Source organism: Coturnix japonica, chromosome 14 (genome assembly GCF_054131305.1).
Source record: "Coturnix japonica strain WE chromosome 14, WE-NBRP24, whole genome shotgun sequence".
NCBI lineage: Eukaryota > Metazoa > Chordata > Aves > Galliformes > Phasianidae > Coturnix > Coturnix japonica.
The window spans coordinates 2,074,329-2,091,137 of NC_140676.1; the positions used below are offsets into that span (position 1 = coordinate 2,074,329).

Below are 16,809 nucleotides of genomic sequence, written 5' to 3' on the forward strand. Positions count from 1 at the left end.
GATGGAGATAAGCAGTGTGGGTAGCTGTGATGGTGGGATTGGGAGAAACTATTTTGTTTGGTGTTTACATCAAAAGTTGCAAGGCAAGGTCTGCATCTCTGACTCCAATTTGCGGACGCTGACACTAAATATAATTAAATATAGATAAGTCCCTAGAGTACAGAATTGGTGGAGGGAAATAAACAGGTTGGGCGATAAATTAACTGGAAATCAAAGATACGTACATCAAAGATACCTATCATGTGATCTGAAAAGCATAAGAACTGCCATGGAACATTAAAGAATGGTGTTTCTGCACAATTAAAGTTTCCATTTTTTAACTGATGAGAGTATTCCCAAACTCCAAAAACTATTTGAACTATTCATGGTCAGTGCAGCGCCTTCGTGTCAGTTTACAAGCAGCTGAAACAATACTCAAGGGCTGAAACAATGCTCTGATGGGTTTGTGACTACTTTGGAATGGAAGATTAAATCCATCCTTAGGTGTAAACACCAAAGATCTAAACGTTACACCGGCATGAAAAATGAACAAGGGAAAAGAGCACAAAATATGCTGAACAGCAAAGTTACTGACACGAGCTAAAGGATGGAGTTTGGTATTGCTAATGATTTGAAAACACTTCCAGGATTAGAATCCATCCAAAATGATCTTAGGATGTAGACATTTTTCTAACAGAGCACTGCATAATTTAAGGTCTCTACAGAATTCAGCCCAACTTGCTGCAAATACCGAAATACTGGGTTCTTATTTTCTTTATTTGCTCCACCAAATATCATTGAGAGATAAAATATCCCTATGAGTGTGGCAATAAACGCATATTATGCAGCACTACAAGAAATGGGCAACATTTTGCAGTCCCAGCCTGGGAGAGAGGTTGCCACAGTCCTCAGGCGATGCGCTGCTGATCAAACAGGAGTCAGACTCAGCACACAAAAATCAAACCTGGCAGCACAAAGCTGTGTCTGCGTGTGCAGGCTCGCACACATGGGTGCCTCTGCCTGGGTCGTGTCAGCCACTCTTGTTTCCTACCCGGTGCGTAGGAAGAGCAGCATTGCTGCTATAGAAGGTCGTATTAATTAAAAAGGGAAAGAAGTAATGTTTTGCACTTTTTAATTTAATCCCTTTCAGACCGATTTTCAAGAGGGATGAGTTAAATCTATACAGTGAGTCTGAACGCACTTAAGCACCTACAGCCTAAATTCAGAATTGTTATCTGACTTTTCGCTTTGTAACAAGCCACATCAAAACCCTCTGAGCCAAATATCTGTAACCGAGGGAAGCTTGAACTCCAAGCCAAAATTGCATGGTTGGAGCCTATCCCTAAACATCGCTGCAAAAATAGCACATCAGTACAACGTGGGGTGCCAGGAAAGCAGCGTTGCCGTGTTCCAGTGCAGGCAGAGGGTTTTTTGTTGTGCTCAGCAACATCTTGACGCGTTGCACTAATCTTAGCTGTGCGCTCTTCGAAGATTATTTTTGTCTCCGTTTCTTTCATAGTCTTTGATGCAACAACCTGGTGTGGGTTACATCAGGCCTGCGGGAAGATCCACAGGACCCGTTGTTTTCCAGGTACCCCCCCAACCCGCCGACGGGCACCACAGGTGAGCGAGACTGGGATCTTTGGGCCAGATCTACGTTTTTGGTTAATTTAAAGGTGACAAAGAGCTGTGGGACCGAGGGGCAACGAGAGCTCAGGGGGTGCGTTGTATTTCGGGCTGTGCTGGAGCGGTCCCGCTGACCCGCGGGTCTAATGGAGCCGCACAGCTCAGGGATGGAGCCGGCCCTGAGCGGGGGGAGAAAGGAGGGAAGCGCTGTCACAGCCAGCCGCCCTCCTCAGCGGGGTTATGAGGCGAACCGGGCCAGCACCGGACCCGCCATAGGGGCGGCGCTGTGTGGGGGGAGCCGTCCTCCTCCCGCGGTCACGAGCCGGCGACCGCCCCCCCCCCGCCCCCGTGACAGCCAAGATGGCGGCGCCAGGAGGCGGCGCGGAGGGGAGGGGGGATCCCGCCTGAGCCGCCCACACGGCGGGAGGCGGTGGAGGCTGAGCCGGGCTCCGCTACGATGAGATAAGGGCGCGGGGACCGAGCGCGATTCCCCTTCCCCGCGCCCCTTCGCCGCCCGCAGCTCGGAGCCGGGGGCACGAAGCGCCGGCGGCCGTTCCCCCGGCCCGGGGAGCGCGGCCCCGAGTGAGGTGAGATGAGATGAGATGAGATGAGATGAGGGCCGGGGGGAGTGGCGGGGGATCTGCGAGCAGATATTTGGGGCGGGGGCCGGAGGCGGCGGGAAGGAGTTGGGTGAGGGGCCCGGCGTGGGCCGCGCCGAGGAACGCGAGCTGGGGGCCGCCCCAACGCGGGGCTGCGGGGGGGGCTGAGGGGCGGGCGGCCCTTTGCACACCCCATCCCTTTGCACACCCCATCCCTTTGCACACCCACCCCATCCCTCTGCGCCTCGGTAACTTTCCGTTGGGCTGCGGCGAGAGGGGGGAAAACTTTCTCCTCTCTGTGCTGACCCCTGAAGCGATCCGGGGCCCAGCGGAGCCCCCAGCCCGGCCTGCGGGCCTCGGGCCGCGCCGCTCGGCTCGCGCTGCCATGTTACGGAGCGGGGCAGGAGCGGGGTCCGCCTCGTCCTTCAGCCGCGGTTCGCAGGTAGGACACACCGCCCGGCTCGGGCAGGTGCTGCTCGGTCGTATTTTTGTTGTAACTTTAGCCTCGGCTCGCAGAACGCGGCTGACTTCCAGCTGGATTAACGTGGCACGCTGGACATCAGCCCTGACATTTCAGTTCTGTCCCGTCATGATGTCTGCACGCAGCGGGGATGGTTGGCCGAGGAGCTGTAGTATTTAATAACTCCTCAGCAGCGATTGTTATTCTGGAGTCATTTCAAACAGGATTTTAACGTGGGTTGCCCTGAGAATGGGGATTTCTAGCAATGAGTTCCCGGCACCCCATTCTGCGTTTGGGCTTTTCTGAATTCTCTGAGCATTCTGGGCAGCTTTTCACTCCATTTCACAATTTTTCTCTGGAACTGTTGCTCAACTGGAGGTTTCTGTAAAGAACGTAACGCTCCGGTATGTGATCATTTCACTTTCTGAGTGATTAGACACAAGTGTTTCATATTGATCCGTGATGATTTAGGAAAAGGAATTGAGTTAGTGTAGCTGAGGAGTGAAGGGATTGTTTGTGGTTTGTGTGTCATCATCATCTCACGTTGTGAGAGTCTCCTGTTTCGCTTTTTCATTTTAATTGCTGGGAAACATGGGAGTGTTTCTGGGGTCGTTATGAGCTGGCATTGAAATGGTTCAATTATCGGGAACGTGGTGTTTGGTTTTGTGGTTAATTTTTGGGGAGGGGGAAAATTGTGTGGAACTTTATAGATGAAATAAGGGGTAAGAAGCTGAGCTTCTCTACAGCCTTAAGGGCTTGCATAATGTGCATATTTCATCCTAGAAACATTAAGGTCCAGCTGGATGGAGAACTTTAATGAAGTTTATAAACAGTTCCTGCTGCTTTTGAGCACGCTTTACCCAGTGGGCTCTTGTAAATTGTGCTCTTAGCAAAAACGAGCACAAAAAAGATAAGATCTCATTCTCTGAACGCTGTGACAAAAGGCTCTATGACCATTTTTTAAGATACAGGCTGTCTTAAAACTATTTTTCCCATATGAAAATCATTCATATGCTCGAGTTTTGGTCCTTCTTGCAGCAGTTGCAGGTTGCAGGCCCATGTTTCTTGTGAACATCTTGCTCTCTATGCACTGTCGTGCCCATATGGAGCTTAATGGAATCTCTATATGTGTTAATGGCAATACCGACTATTTTGTATTTACATAGCTGGAGTTAATTATTAGTTAGCGAAAGCATAAATATTGACAGAGCCTGGTTTATTCTGTAGGACTCACGCGAGTGCAGCTGATCTCTGTGCAAGCATTGGGAACAATGTAAATAGATGGATCACACTGAGGAGAGAAAGTAGCAAGAAAGAAAGTGGAGCTGAGTTGCTGCTTGGTTTAACTGAGGAGAACGGAGTTGAATGAGAAAGGTGTTTAATACCACCGGCTTTATGGCCTTGAGGAAACACTTGGGAATGCTGCTGCTCAGAACTGAGTCTGATTAATCTATAGGATATTGCACTGAAGGATTTATTCATCTGTAGGTAAATTCCTGCTGGAGTGTGTGAGAGCAGGAGAAGAGGGTCACAGGACTCTGTGTTAGAGGAAGACAGTCTAGATTGAGCTGGGTTACGATAATGGGTTTTGTTAATCTTGAGGTTTTGAAATTGGAGGAAGAAATTTGCTGTGTCACTAAAATATTCAGCATCCCTTTTCAGTTTCCATTGTACTTCCTAGCGGCTGAATTGGAGGTAGCTTTGCAAGTCGTAGTAGATTGAAATGCTTTTTGCAAGAGTGAGTGGAGGAACATTTGCAGTTATGGTCAATGTGACATCAGCAGGTTGTGGAAAGTGGAGAGTACGGTAGTCACTTAGTCAGAACCTCCCTGAATGTGCAGTAGCTGTTGAAATGAAAGCTTGCAGGAAGTCTTTTAATGTGTTGTCCTTTCCACAGAATTGACTTTAATTTTAAAATCTGTTGCTGGCGTGACCGAAGAGTTGGAGGCTGAAATGTTGCACAACTTGTATTGGGTTTAAAAGGAAAACCTTGATGTAACCTTGTTCAAATGTGATGTTTTGGGCACTGGTGGTTTCCAAGTATCTGGCTGACATAGTTCCAGTAGCTCAGGTCTCAGTACAACTTTGGCTGCGAGTTGGGAGTATTTGTTCTGAAGTTTCCTGGAAAGAACTTTAGCTCTTTATAAATAGAGAAAAAAGGAATAAAAACAATTCTGGTGTCTGCTGTGTTGTGTGTTGGGTTGGTTTTTTTTTTCCAAGTGTCTTAAAATTGCATCATGTTTAAGATTTTGCACCTTTGAAGAAAAGGAGATTGTGCTTGTTGAAGTAGTAAGGGGGGAGGTGTGGTATAGAGGGCTGAGTTGCGTTTGTTCCTCATGCTTTTGCTGCAGTCATAGGATGGGAAGGAGCACAGTGAAGCCCCTCCATCTATTCCCTTCTATATCGATTCTCTATACAAACAGCATTTGCTACTGTGAGCACAAATCATGAGACAAATTTCATGGCACACTGAGTGCAGCAAATCCTCTGCAAGCTTAAGCAAGTTGTGCCTTGCTTTATTTGAAGATAGCTAAGGGGTATGAGGTGGATGTGTATAAACAGAGAATGCATCACCACCTTAGAATCAGTATTTTCTTGAACGGTGTGAGGCTCTTTGCTACATTGTGTGATCACCTTTAGGTGTTTTATGTTTCAGTTCAGGTTTATTCTATGGTGGATCTGGAAATCTGGATTATGACTGGTCTAGAAATGCTCTGCTTGTATATTTGTATATAAAGTGCCTCCACAGGCTGTACAGCCATAATTAAAATGCACAGAGCAGGCTGTTTGATCTATAGCCGTCATTTCAGTCTGCGGTGCAGAATTGGTGGTTCCCTAAAGAGCTCAAATACAGAACCAGGAGGAGATTGTGGAGGTGAAGTGGAAACTATAGCGTTGGTTCCTACTCATTTAAATGGCAGATGTTTTTTTCTCTTTATGCAGTATTAATTCAAGCCTTAGATACAGGGTTACTGCAGAGGCTGAAGTGATGTTGTAGCAGACAGGAGTATGGGGAGGGGGATGAGGAGTATGATAGAAGCGTAGGAAGTAAGTTAGCCAATCATATCCTCCCTGTTTAATCTGTACTTGAAATTTTGCCTTCTTCTTTAGGTGAGGGTGAAAAATGACCCTTATGGATCAAGGTATTATATTTAACCATCTGAAATTAAAGTAGACAAGCAGCACATGCCTTGTATAAACCTTATGTCCATATACACAAATGGAAAAGTCCCCAGAGAACTGTGTGTGTGTATGAAGGCTTTACACAAACAAACAGAAACGGGTCGTGGGCAGGACTCTGGGTTTGGTTTCATCCTGAGCTTCAGAAGAAACTTGTGAACCTGAAGATTTATTGTCAGTTGTACAACCAAGATGAGGATCTTGGTCAGCTCCAGGGGCTTCTGTATGTCAGCCTGTTTGCTTGTGTAGTATTTTGACTATACAATTACAGTGCAAGAGCTTAATGCTTTTCAGGACCTGCATGTGCAGAAGTAACCAGACTCTGCACAGTGCTGTCAGTTAAGTCCCAGTACAGCAGCACTCCTCTAACAGCGTGTACAGCTTTAGAGTTACCTTGTATGCTGAACTCCTATTCAGGACAGTGAAGAACTCATTATGTAGAGCTCCAAGGGGCAAACCCTTCTGTGAGTAATTTTCTCACACTATTTAGCAGATGGGTGACTCTCTCTGACCCGATACACTTAAGCCTTTCTTTTAAAAGGTTTATGTAATAGTTCTGTCCCAAAAGGTGGGCAAAGGGTTTTAAGATAAATCTGTTCTATGTTCAGAATGTGCTTTGAGCTAGCTTTGGAATCCTAATAGCAGTTACTTTGCATATAACTGCTCTTCCACTGTTGTAGTGTGATTACTGGGGGGAAATGCTGCCCTGCTGTTGTGCTGCTGGCTAACCTGGCTAGGAACCTGTCACAGCAGCACATGCTGCTCCATGGATGTGCTCTAGCTGGGCTGGTAGCTGTACATTCACACCCGTTTTTCTAAGGGGTAGAAGATGACCGTTTTGCTCACTAGATCTGGGGATTTGCTGGATGCAAAGGGTGTTAGTTGGTGTTATCTCACCATTAAACCTTTCCAGTCTGGTATAGGTCATCTGCAAGTGGCAATTGCAGTCTATGTCTGTCATCCCGTGTGTGTCCCTTCTTTGCAGCATGACTGGGTCCATTCTGTCTACCTATAGGACATATTTGCTGATGACAGACACACACGTTGGGGGTGGGGGAAGCTTTGTGCCTTCTCCCCATTCCCACATGCATTCAGAATTTTAATTTGGGTGGGGAGAGATTTCACAGCTGAGCTGCAATTGGCCCATATGTCTAAATGAGGCTGGGTGAAAGCAGAGCTCTTGGACAATACTGGTTGATGCACCTTGATACTGTGACATGTTGGAAGATCCTCTGCTTTCCTGTGCCTTTATGGGCTGTGCCAAGGAAAGAAGAACATTCTGTTTGGGGAACTCTCCTTCTTCAAAGTCATTGTATGACAAGTGGTTGTACAAAGCAGACTGGTTGCCCTCCTGAACTGTGCTGGATGAAATGATATTTGTGATTCACATTGCTTACGTTGGCTTCATTTCTCCTTCATTTACTGTATATTGTTGTCTACATTTCTCCTTTCAAACACATTTACTGCAGAAATTGTTTCCATTCTTTGTTTGTGCTTTTTGGCCATAAATACTGTAATTTAGAAAGAGAAATGGAAGTTTTAAAACCAGCCCTGTTAAGAGCTATCTCTGTCACGAATCTCATGGGATGCCTGGACATCCCTTTACTGCTATTTTTTGTAGCCTTGGTTGGGTGCCATGGCATTTTGCTGTGGTACAGCTGTAATAAGCACCTAAGCAGGCTGTTGTTTCTTGGGCCCTCAGTTATCCCTCTGTTTTAGCTGAGAGTAAAAGCAGCAGTGAAGAACAAACAAGTGGAAGACTTGGTGAGTGGTAGCGGGGAGTATAGAAGATACAGAAAATGCCTCAGCGTGAAGTCTGTTCCTTCTTGCCTTTTCTCTGCCAGTTGCTGTGCTTCCTCCTTAAGCTCTGGTACCCTACATGGTTAGTTCTTGCTGGCAGACTACAGCAATCCCACTGAATCTAGATTAGCCTCTTAATTTAACACTGATTTATCTTTTTCCCTAAGCACTGCTGAACGCATCTGTCTCAGTTTCTGGCCTGCGTTGCAACATTCTGCTCCTAAAAGCATGTCTCGTGCTCTGTCCCTGCACTCTTACCCAGTGCTTGTCTGTCTCCCAGGCACCTCTTAGAGAGCTGCTGTTAACAGATTTTCGGCAGCACTCTTGATTATCTGTAGTGTTGTTTGGATCAGAGTGTGCTGATTTGGTATGGGTGATTGGGAAAGGACCTGCAAGAAGATTGATAGCGATTCTGGCCAAGTGATGTGAAGGCAGAACAACTTTATGGATTATTTGTTTATTTTTTTCCCGTATGCCAATATTTCTCTTAACTCTAGTACTTTTATGGCAGCCAGGGGCTCATGTTAATTACTGTGGTGTTTAATGCTGTTGAGTGTAGGTATATGTCGGAGTGGTAGGTTGGGGAATTGCATCAGCCATATTTGTTAGTGATTTTATCTATTGCTGTTATTTGTTTAACTGTGGTAGGAAGAAATGGGGCGGGGGGACGAGGGGAAGAGATTTGTTTCCAAAGCTCCTCCTTGGTTTTTCTGGATAGCTGACTAGGAAAGTGTCCACAGGGAAATTACTTGTGTTGCTGCTGCTCTTTCTTAGGCTTTTTGCAGCTGTGCTGGAGATCTGCAGGTGATGCCTAATGTTGCTTTATTTCATGATACTCCCAGAACTTCGTTACATAAATCATAGGGATCAGTGGAATGCAGGTGCAGTGTGGGTTAGCAAGACTTGTTGTAGGGGCTGGATTCGTGCTCCAGGCTGCCACCTCCACTCCTTGCCCTGGGATTAATGACCTGAAAGTGTTGATTGATTCTGTGTAGTATCCACAAATAGGAATGATGTTTTAAAGTAGACTTGGAAAGACTGAGCTGAAGGAGTTTCCCAGGTGGCTGTTTCTCTAAGGCATGGATGCTATTTATTGGAAAGGAGCAGAACAGCTGTAATCATCCAAAGCAGTTATAACGCTCAACCAGATTTCAGTTTATTTTGTCCATTTCCTCAAAACATTAAATGTTGTTTAGATTCTTAAAATATCATTGCAGAATAGGACTTAGTATTTGTTTAAAACCAGGCTTCATATACGTTTCTTAGTATGTGGGAACATGTAACCTTGTCTTAGCAGTTGAGTTCTGCAGCAGTTCCCAGCGCTCATTCAGTGCTGCTGGTGCAGGGGAGCGTTCAGTAAGTTTAAATTTAAACAAATGGGCACATTGTTTAATTTTTGTTTTTACTGTTTCTATAGGGAATGAAACTGTAACAAGAAGTCTGTATTAAAGCCTGGCTAACAGCAAGAGAGTAAGGTGTAGAAGAAATGCCTTGATGACAAGGTAGGGAAGACACTGAAAGTTATTTTTAACAGGCTTCTGTTCTGGTTTGGCAGAGTTCCTGTGATATTTGAGCTGCTTCTGTTCTGTTTGCTCACAGGATTGTGTGCTTGCTACAAGGAAAATACCGGTGATAGAGGGCTTGGCTCACTTCTGCCAGGTGATTCCAGAGTCACAGGGAAGGGCTGAAGGGTTTTTCCCTGGTTAATTGCATGTTATTAGCAGATTTTCTACTGTTGAACTCAAATGTGATTTTGCAGTGTTGTGGCTGAGAAGTGGTTTGGAGCAACCAGAGCGGGACTGACTCATCCAGTTGACTTCATTTTGCTCTTGTGTGATTAATGCCCCCGTTTCTGTGTGTTTGTAGCGTTCTTCAGTGTAATACTACAGTGCATCCATGAGTCTGTAATGTGAAGAGCCGTTAGGGTTGTGTTGGCAATTGCCTGTCTGTGTAATGTTCACATGCTTTCAAAGTAAGGAAGGTCTTGGAATGTGAGTATATGATGAATGCTTGAAAAAATAGATTGGAAGATTACAAGGCAGTTGTTGTGTTTCTGTCTGGCAGAGGTGGGCAGATGGAGCTTCTAGGGAATTGTGCAGCCCTTACTGCTGTCTTTTGAAGGGCTGTGTTCCTCCTGCACACACAGCACGCATATAGGGAGCTCCTGCTCTCTAGGAAAGCTCCCAGAAAGAAGCTTCTTGGTACCTGCAGCCCATTTACAACCAAACCCTGTAGAAGTCTATAGCTAGGAGCAGGCTGTATGAGTTGCCTGTATTTTTTGTCCTTCTTGTAAATAGCATAGTGTATATATAATAAACATTGTGCTTCATGAAGTATTATGCCTGTTGCTGAGCAGATGGAACAGACAACAGATCCGCATTGGACACTGATTTACTGTTATATCTGAAAAGGTAACACTGTATAAAATCACACCTCTGAACTTGTGCTTGTTTTTGAACAAGATTTGCAAATAGCTTATAGCAATCAGAGGAGCTTTCCTGAAAATGAAGTGGTTTATTGTGTGTGCTTTTCCTTCAAAGTTCGGTGGTGAGATTGAAGTCTCAGAGATGTTTTATCTGCATGAAATGCTCATCTAAACTCCTCGAAGCTTCCTGCTCATCCCTTGTGCTGGTGGACTGTCCTGCACTTTGCAGTGGACTTGTTCTCTTTAACAGTGGCGTTAGACCACAAAGTGAACTTTTCAGATGAATCCTTCCATGCAGCTGCTATAATGCCAGAAGCTGGGAATTAAAAGAGCTGTAGTTAAGCAACAGAAATTATTAATAAGTATTTCCTGAGTGTTTATAGGGAAATAGGTTATTATGAATTAAATTGAATGCGCAATGAAACGGAGTTTACCCTTTGCCTTTCAGCAAGGTAAGCAGGCTAGTTTGGTGGATCTGTGGCAGAATTATCTGGCTGCTTTTCCCATTCCCATCTCTTTAGAAACAGCAGAAAGTCCTTTTTTCCTCCCTCTCTTAATTAGTCACAACCTGCAAAGTTTGTGTGTTTTTTGATGCATTCTTACAGTTCAGTTTGCTATTTGTGAAGATACTTAAGTAAGTTACAATGGTATAAATTATAGGCACTGATCATGCATGATATGACCATCACAGAATGGTTCAAAGCCCATATTGCTGGGGATCTGCACATGGCTGGGACTTTTCTAAGAGGCTGTTCATGACCCCTTGTTTACATGCACTTTTTAAGGCAGGCTTTTCTGTTGCTGTCCTGCTCCCGGCTGTCCCTGCTGACTGCAGTGCAGAGCAGCTCTAGTTGCTGCTTCTCATTGTGTCACCATTACTGTTGTTGCATTTCACCTAGGAACTGCTGCTCTGGGAAGCACACTCGTGCAGTGTGGCTGTGCCTGCAGATGGCTTTTCCTTTTCTTTCATGTTCTTTTTCTCAGAGGTCGACTTGCAGTACTATGGCTGTATAGTTTCAACCTGTTTTGGAATACTTTTACAGTGAGTTTTTTGTTCAGATTTAGCGATTCATGTGAGATTGCTTGTCACTTAATTGGTCCCTGAATTAGCTCATACTCTCTTTTTGTGACCTGTTAACATAGAGATTGCATAAATCTCTGCATACAATAAACAGATGTTAAAAATTCAGGGATGACAGCAGTTCCAGTAGAGTCAAAGTTGGCTTTCAATGAAGAACCACTGAGTTGTTTGATCTCTTCTGCGTTTCATCCCATTTCTTGCTGTGAGGCTTTGTATCAGAAAGCAGAGATCTGAAGGGACGTGGCATCACTAGCCAGGCATTTTTCTTCCATTTCTTACGAGTTGCATTAAACTGTGGAAGACTTGCTGACTTGGGTATTACTTGCTATATAACCTTAGGAAGCAAATGTGTGTGATAGCAGGTGTTTGTATGTAGGAGATTCTAATTTTAACTGGTTATAAATGAGGAGAGCTTGTCCCAGTTTTTCTTGTGTGCTTTTGGGAATTAATGTTTGAATCCGAGGCATTTGCTATAAACTTAATGTGAAATAATTGATGATGAGGCTTTAATTTTGAGATAGGTATTACTCTTGAGTTTTAAAATATAGACTGTGTTCTGTTCACTCGTGATGCTGTCTTGGCTTTTGAATCTTAAGAAATTGAGGTGTTGATGCACTGAAGTTATACACCTTACTTGCAACTTTAACACTCACACTTTGTGGCTTTGTTTTTTTTAAACAGTTAAAATATTTTCTTTTTAACATGAAGACATTATGCATCATTCTGTGGGTGGGGAGCTTTACTGAAATAGTGCTGAGAACAGGAATGAAAGAAAAATTTCTAGCTGAATTCTGTTGCTTTGCACTGAGCCTGTCCTCACTGGGGTGTTTTTTCATACACAGCCATGGAGGGTGTAGTCATACCTGACATTATGTGATGTTAACGCTGTATTGACTCCTGTTCATGGAGTTCCCGAGTGTTAGCAAGCTCCTGAAACTGCTGTGTTGCAACAACTTCTCTTGCAGTGAAGTTTTCCACCCAAGTAAAATATAGACAATAAAAGGGCCATTTAAATAGCTTGTCTGGTTTGCAGAGCTTTAGTCTTGATGACCGTAAAGTTCCTGAAGCTATTTATCAGGGCTTTAATATTTCTAACTGATTTAGATGAAGATTTTTTGCCTCTGTGTCAGTGGGAAGAATTTCCTTTATTTGCAAAACCATGCTAATAAATAGGAAGTGAATTTAAGTGATTTGCAGAGATCCTCAGGAGTGCCTGGTAAAGAGGTAACAAATCAATGCATCGTATGCTGTGTTTTCTGCAAGGCATTTTTTCACCGTGTAAATATTACTTTGTCCTGTGCTGAAATTAATGTACAGGCGTTGTAGAAAATGCTGCCAAAAAAAATAGAAAGCTATACGAGAAGAATTCCTATGTAAAGAACTGTTTTATCAGTATGTTCCAGGAAGGAAGAATGTAATTTCACATTACAATTTGGCTGGAACAGCAGGAATGTATTTCTTGTCATTATGAAAAGCTTCATGTGGTCTGGAGTATTATTGTTTCACAGTGATCTGTATCACATTGAAGTTGACTGAGTTTAAATGCTTTATGTAAATATTTGGTGTATTGCTGCCTGTGGATGGGTTGCGTGTTGAGGATCTGAGCTCTGAAATGTTAATGTTCAGTGCTTGTATTGGGGCCTTAGTTCCAAATTGTTGAAAGATGGTGATGGCAAATGGAAACTGTTACATGACCTTATGATGCATGTGTAACTCTTTTGTATTCTCCTGTTGTGTTTTAATTTGTTATTTAGAAATTTCTATTTTAAAATTAAGAATAACTCTGATATCTTAAAATTTCCTTTAAAAATAATGATTTGTATTTCTTTCCCACCAGCTTCAACACCTTGTAATGGAAGATGGAAGACAAAGGGGCTCGTGTTGCTGACTACTTTGTTGTCGCAGGATTAACAGATATTTCTAAGCCACTAGAGGAAGAAATCCACTTCAACGATGCTTGCCATAAAATTGCAAAACCAAAAGAACCTATTACAGATGTAACGGTGATTATTAAATCCCTAGGAGAGGAAGTTCCTCAGGGATATAAATGCATAGATGTTACTCCCTCAGGACTGTCTGCAGATCTCAATAATGGCAGCCTTGTAGGACCACAGATTTACCTTTGTTACCGCCGGGGGAGGGATAAGCCCCCGCTTACGGATTTGGGGTGAGTGATGATTCTCTTACAGCAGGAAGTTTGGTAATTTTCTGTGACTAATGAGCAAATAATGCAGGTTTATTGAAATATCACAACTTTGAGGTGAAACTCTGAACTGAAAGATACTCATTGACTTGAGGATGCTGTAACCTGCTACTGTAGGAATGATGAATGCTGAGTGCATTTTAGTGACACCTGTAATCTTGAGTTTCCAAAGCAAGTTATAACTTCCAGTGTGTACATTTTTGGTGGAACAAAATGATTAAGCTGTTTCATAAATGCAGAAAGAGTCATGTGGCATTCATAGGGTTGGGCAACAAAGCTTTTCAAAGGCCTGAAAATAACACTTGTGCAGTAAACAGTGGAACTTTACAAAGCAGTTATAGTGGTGAAGAACTAATCTTGATTAATCGCAGTTTTTTCTGTTAAAATGCAGTTTGTTATAATGTTGGATGAGAGCTAAAATATACTGCGCTCAAAATATTTTGATCAGGTGAGATGAGCTGCTGCTAAACTTGTGCTAGTCAGTTACAATTATATGTAGTATTTGAAACGTTGGAGAAGGGAAATAATTATGTGCATTCTGACTCTTGTTCACTCTGTTTTAATTAGGGTTTTATATGATGGGAAAGAAAGAGTAAAGCAAGGTTGTGAAATAATTCAAGCTACTCCCTATGGCCGGCCTGCTAATATTAGTGGCAATGCCTCGTCACAGCGGGTGTTTGTCACCTTCCGAAGAGCATCTGAAAACATGACACAGAACACGTTGGCTGTTACAGATATATGTATCATCATACCAAGTAAAGGAGAAACCCCTCCACATACGTTCTGCAAGGTTGACAAGAATCTTAATAACAGTATGGTAAGAGATCAAATGTGAATTTTGAACACTTGATATTCAACAGTGTGACTTGTGTGGAGTATCTGCAATGGTTTCCAGAGTACCTGGCTTTCATAAGCACTCTCCAAAGATAAGTCGTATCTTGGAAGAATCCAAGGATTATACTGCCTTGTTCCTTCTTGAAACAAAGTTGTGTAGAATTCCTGGGGCAATTGGTCTTTTCATTAGTGCTGCCATACAAATACTGTCATGGGATTAGTCCTTAGAACCTGTTGCATTGCCGTATATGTAACTGGAAAGTGTGCAGCCTGATTTACTGTTGTGATGGGAATTCTGTAACTAAGAGCTCTCCTGTCTTTTGTTTTCATGCTCTCCCATTACCTGCAGCACTGTTTTTTGTCATTGTTGTCATTTCACAAGCATTGTCTAAGAAGGGAGTTTCTTATAAACAACGTTGTATACTGCTGGCTGTAAGCTTGTTTAAAACCATTGTAATGGCTCCTAAGATGGAGTTTCTGAAACACACAGTTATCACCGCACTCTGTTTGCAGATCTTAATATTTAAGTGTCTCCTAGTTGAATCTGCAGCACTATTTTCATATGGCCCTCGTAAGTCATCATGCTGTTGAGAACGCTGACAGCATATGTGTGCAGTATTATGCAGAAAGGATCGTGGAAGCAATCTGTACTTGCTTTTGAATAAATACCTGTGGGCATTAACAAATGGATTTTTTTCAGTTCTACTGTCTCCTGTATTGACTGGGTTATGGGAGTGCTGTGTTGTGTCCATTGCTGTATCTTTCTGCTGTATCGAAAAGCTGTGTGTGCACATGTGGATGCCTGTTTTTCCTGATCTGTGGCCTTCGTGCTTACTTTATTCTCATGTCCAGAAACTGAGAGCATTAAAAATATTTTAATACATTATCACAGCTGAAAAGGAAATCACTGTATGTTGAAAAATACGTATGACATTAGAGTCTTAAATCACAGATAGCACAAGGAATGTCTAGAAGATTGATTTGATTAAAATGCAGGCATAAATATTTATAAACATACGGGTTTGTAGTTGCATTAATGAATGTTTTGGAGAAGAGTTGATAGTTCTCATGTTCTAATCTATGAACTAGTTTTGTTTTGGAGCTCAAACTGAGCCTTGCTATGGACCATTTATTCCAAGGCTAGCACAGTACTTTCCATTACCTTTTTCTGGCTGTTGTTGGATAGGATAATGTAACAGGTCACAAATTTCTGTATCTTAACATTCTACATTCATGTATAGATAGTGATTTCTTTTAAAACAAGGAAAAGGAGGCTCCCATTATTTGCTGCATCCTTTTCTTTGGTATGTTATGACTCTTTATTTTACCCTGTAACCCAGTAACTTCTTTCATTTTATAGTGGGGCTCAGCTGTGTACCTGTGTTACAAAAAGTCAGTGGCAAAAACCAACACCATATCATACAAAGCTGGTACGTGTCTACTGTTATCATTTTTTAATCCTTTTCATTTCCTACCTCTATTTTTATTGCTGATAAATGCCTTTCAAGAATAAATGTGTATATATTTATGTGAGAAAATACCACAAAAAAACCCGATGTTTTTTCATGATTACTCTTTTTAAAAACATTCTGAAGAATATTATAGGCTTCCAATCAGCCCTAAATGCCAGTGGCATTGTGCTTGTTAAAGTATTTTTGGATTGCGTATCACCTTATTTATGTGACAGAACTAGTTTTGATATGGCTCTGGTGAAATTTATTGTGTTTTTTAAATCCTCAGATACTTCTGAGTGTGACACAAGCATGATTCACACTGGAGCTTTAGTGCACATGTATCCCTGTGAGGTGATGCTCTCTGTTAACAGTGGCAGTTTTGATATTACAAAAAGATGCATCATAAATTTATAAATATATACAGGGCTTGTGGGCATGTTTTTATGGAATGAGCTGTATGTTTTTTCCCACCGTTACTTACATGTCTGTCTCTTTACCAATTGTCTTTGAAGGTTTAATATGCAGGTATCCTGAAGAGGATTATGAATCATTCCCATTACCAGAATCTGTGCCTCTTTTCTGCCTACCTATGGGTGCAACAATTGAATGTTGGCCATCTAACAGTAAATACCCTCTCCCAGTTTTTTCTACATTTGTACTAACTGGAGCTTCTGCAGAGAAGGTAACTTGTGTTTAAAATTTGGTTATTTATCTGTTCAGATTATCTACAAAAATATCCATTATCAAATTTGAACCTATTCTTTTGGACCTAAAAGCAAATGTTGCATTTGTTTCTCTGCTGGACTGTTGAGTGTAGAAACCCATCCTTTGGCTTTCTATCTGATTAGCCTTTGAACCAATAACTATAAAAATCCTGACTGCCCAGACATGCAAATATACTATGCTTTTTTATTGCAAATATGTAAACAACCTTGAATGTATGTACTTGTCCTATAAAGTAAATGGGATGTCAGAGGAATACAGCTTCGAGCTGCTTATTAAGGTGTGCTAGAATAGCTTAAAAATGCAATTGTAGGAACAGTTTTCCTGTGGATAATCATTATTTGCTTCTCCTCACTTAAATCATTTCTTAAATTAATCTTTCTCGTATGACATTGAGTTTAAATAAATAATAGACAGTCTGGATTTTCACAGCCATAAGAAAACT

General features: G+C 42.5%; 1 protein-coding gene across 7 annotated transcripts in view; it reads left to right on the forward strand.

Moving 5' to 3' along the window:
• Positions 1 to 16,809, forward strand: part of DENND4A (DENN domain containing 4A) — a 59,502-nt gene that overhangs the window by 15,608 nt on the left and 27,085 nt on the right. For 2 of the 7 annotated variants that reach the window (XM_015873260.3, XM_085515213.1), the window contains exons 1-6: positions 2,054 to 2,192; positions 9,062 to 9,146; positions 12,988 to 13,317; positions 13,921 to 14,170; positions 15,548 to 15,617; positions 16,154 to 16,323. In XM_015873260.3, coding sequence (XP_015728746.1) covers positions 13,010 to 13,317; positions 13,921 to 14,170; positions 15,548 to 15,617; positions 16,154 to 16,323 — 798 coding nt within the window. In that variant the 5' untranslated portion in view covers positions 2,054 to 2,192; positions 9,062 to 9,146; positions 12,988 to 13,009. Of the gene's footprint in view, positions 1 to 1,498; positions 1,603 to 2,052; positions 2,193 to 2,423; positions 2,647 to 9,061; positions 9,147 to 12,987; positions 13,318 to 13,920; positions 14,171 to 15,547; positions 15,618 to 16,153; positions 16,324 to 16,809 lie in introns of those variants that run through there. The other 5 variants (XM_085515210.1, XM_085515212.1, XM_085515211.1 and 2 more) reach the window with 5 other exon arrangements.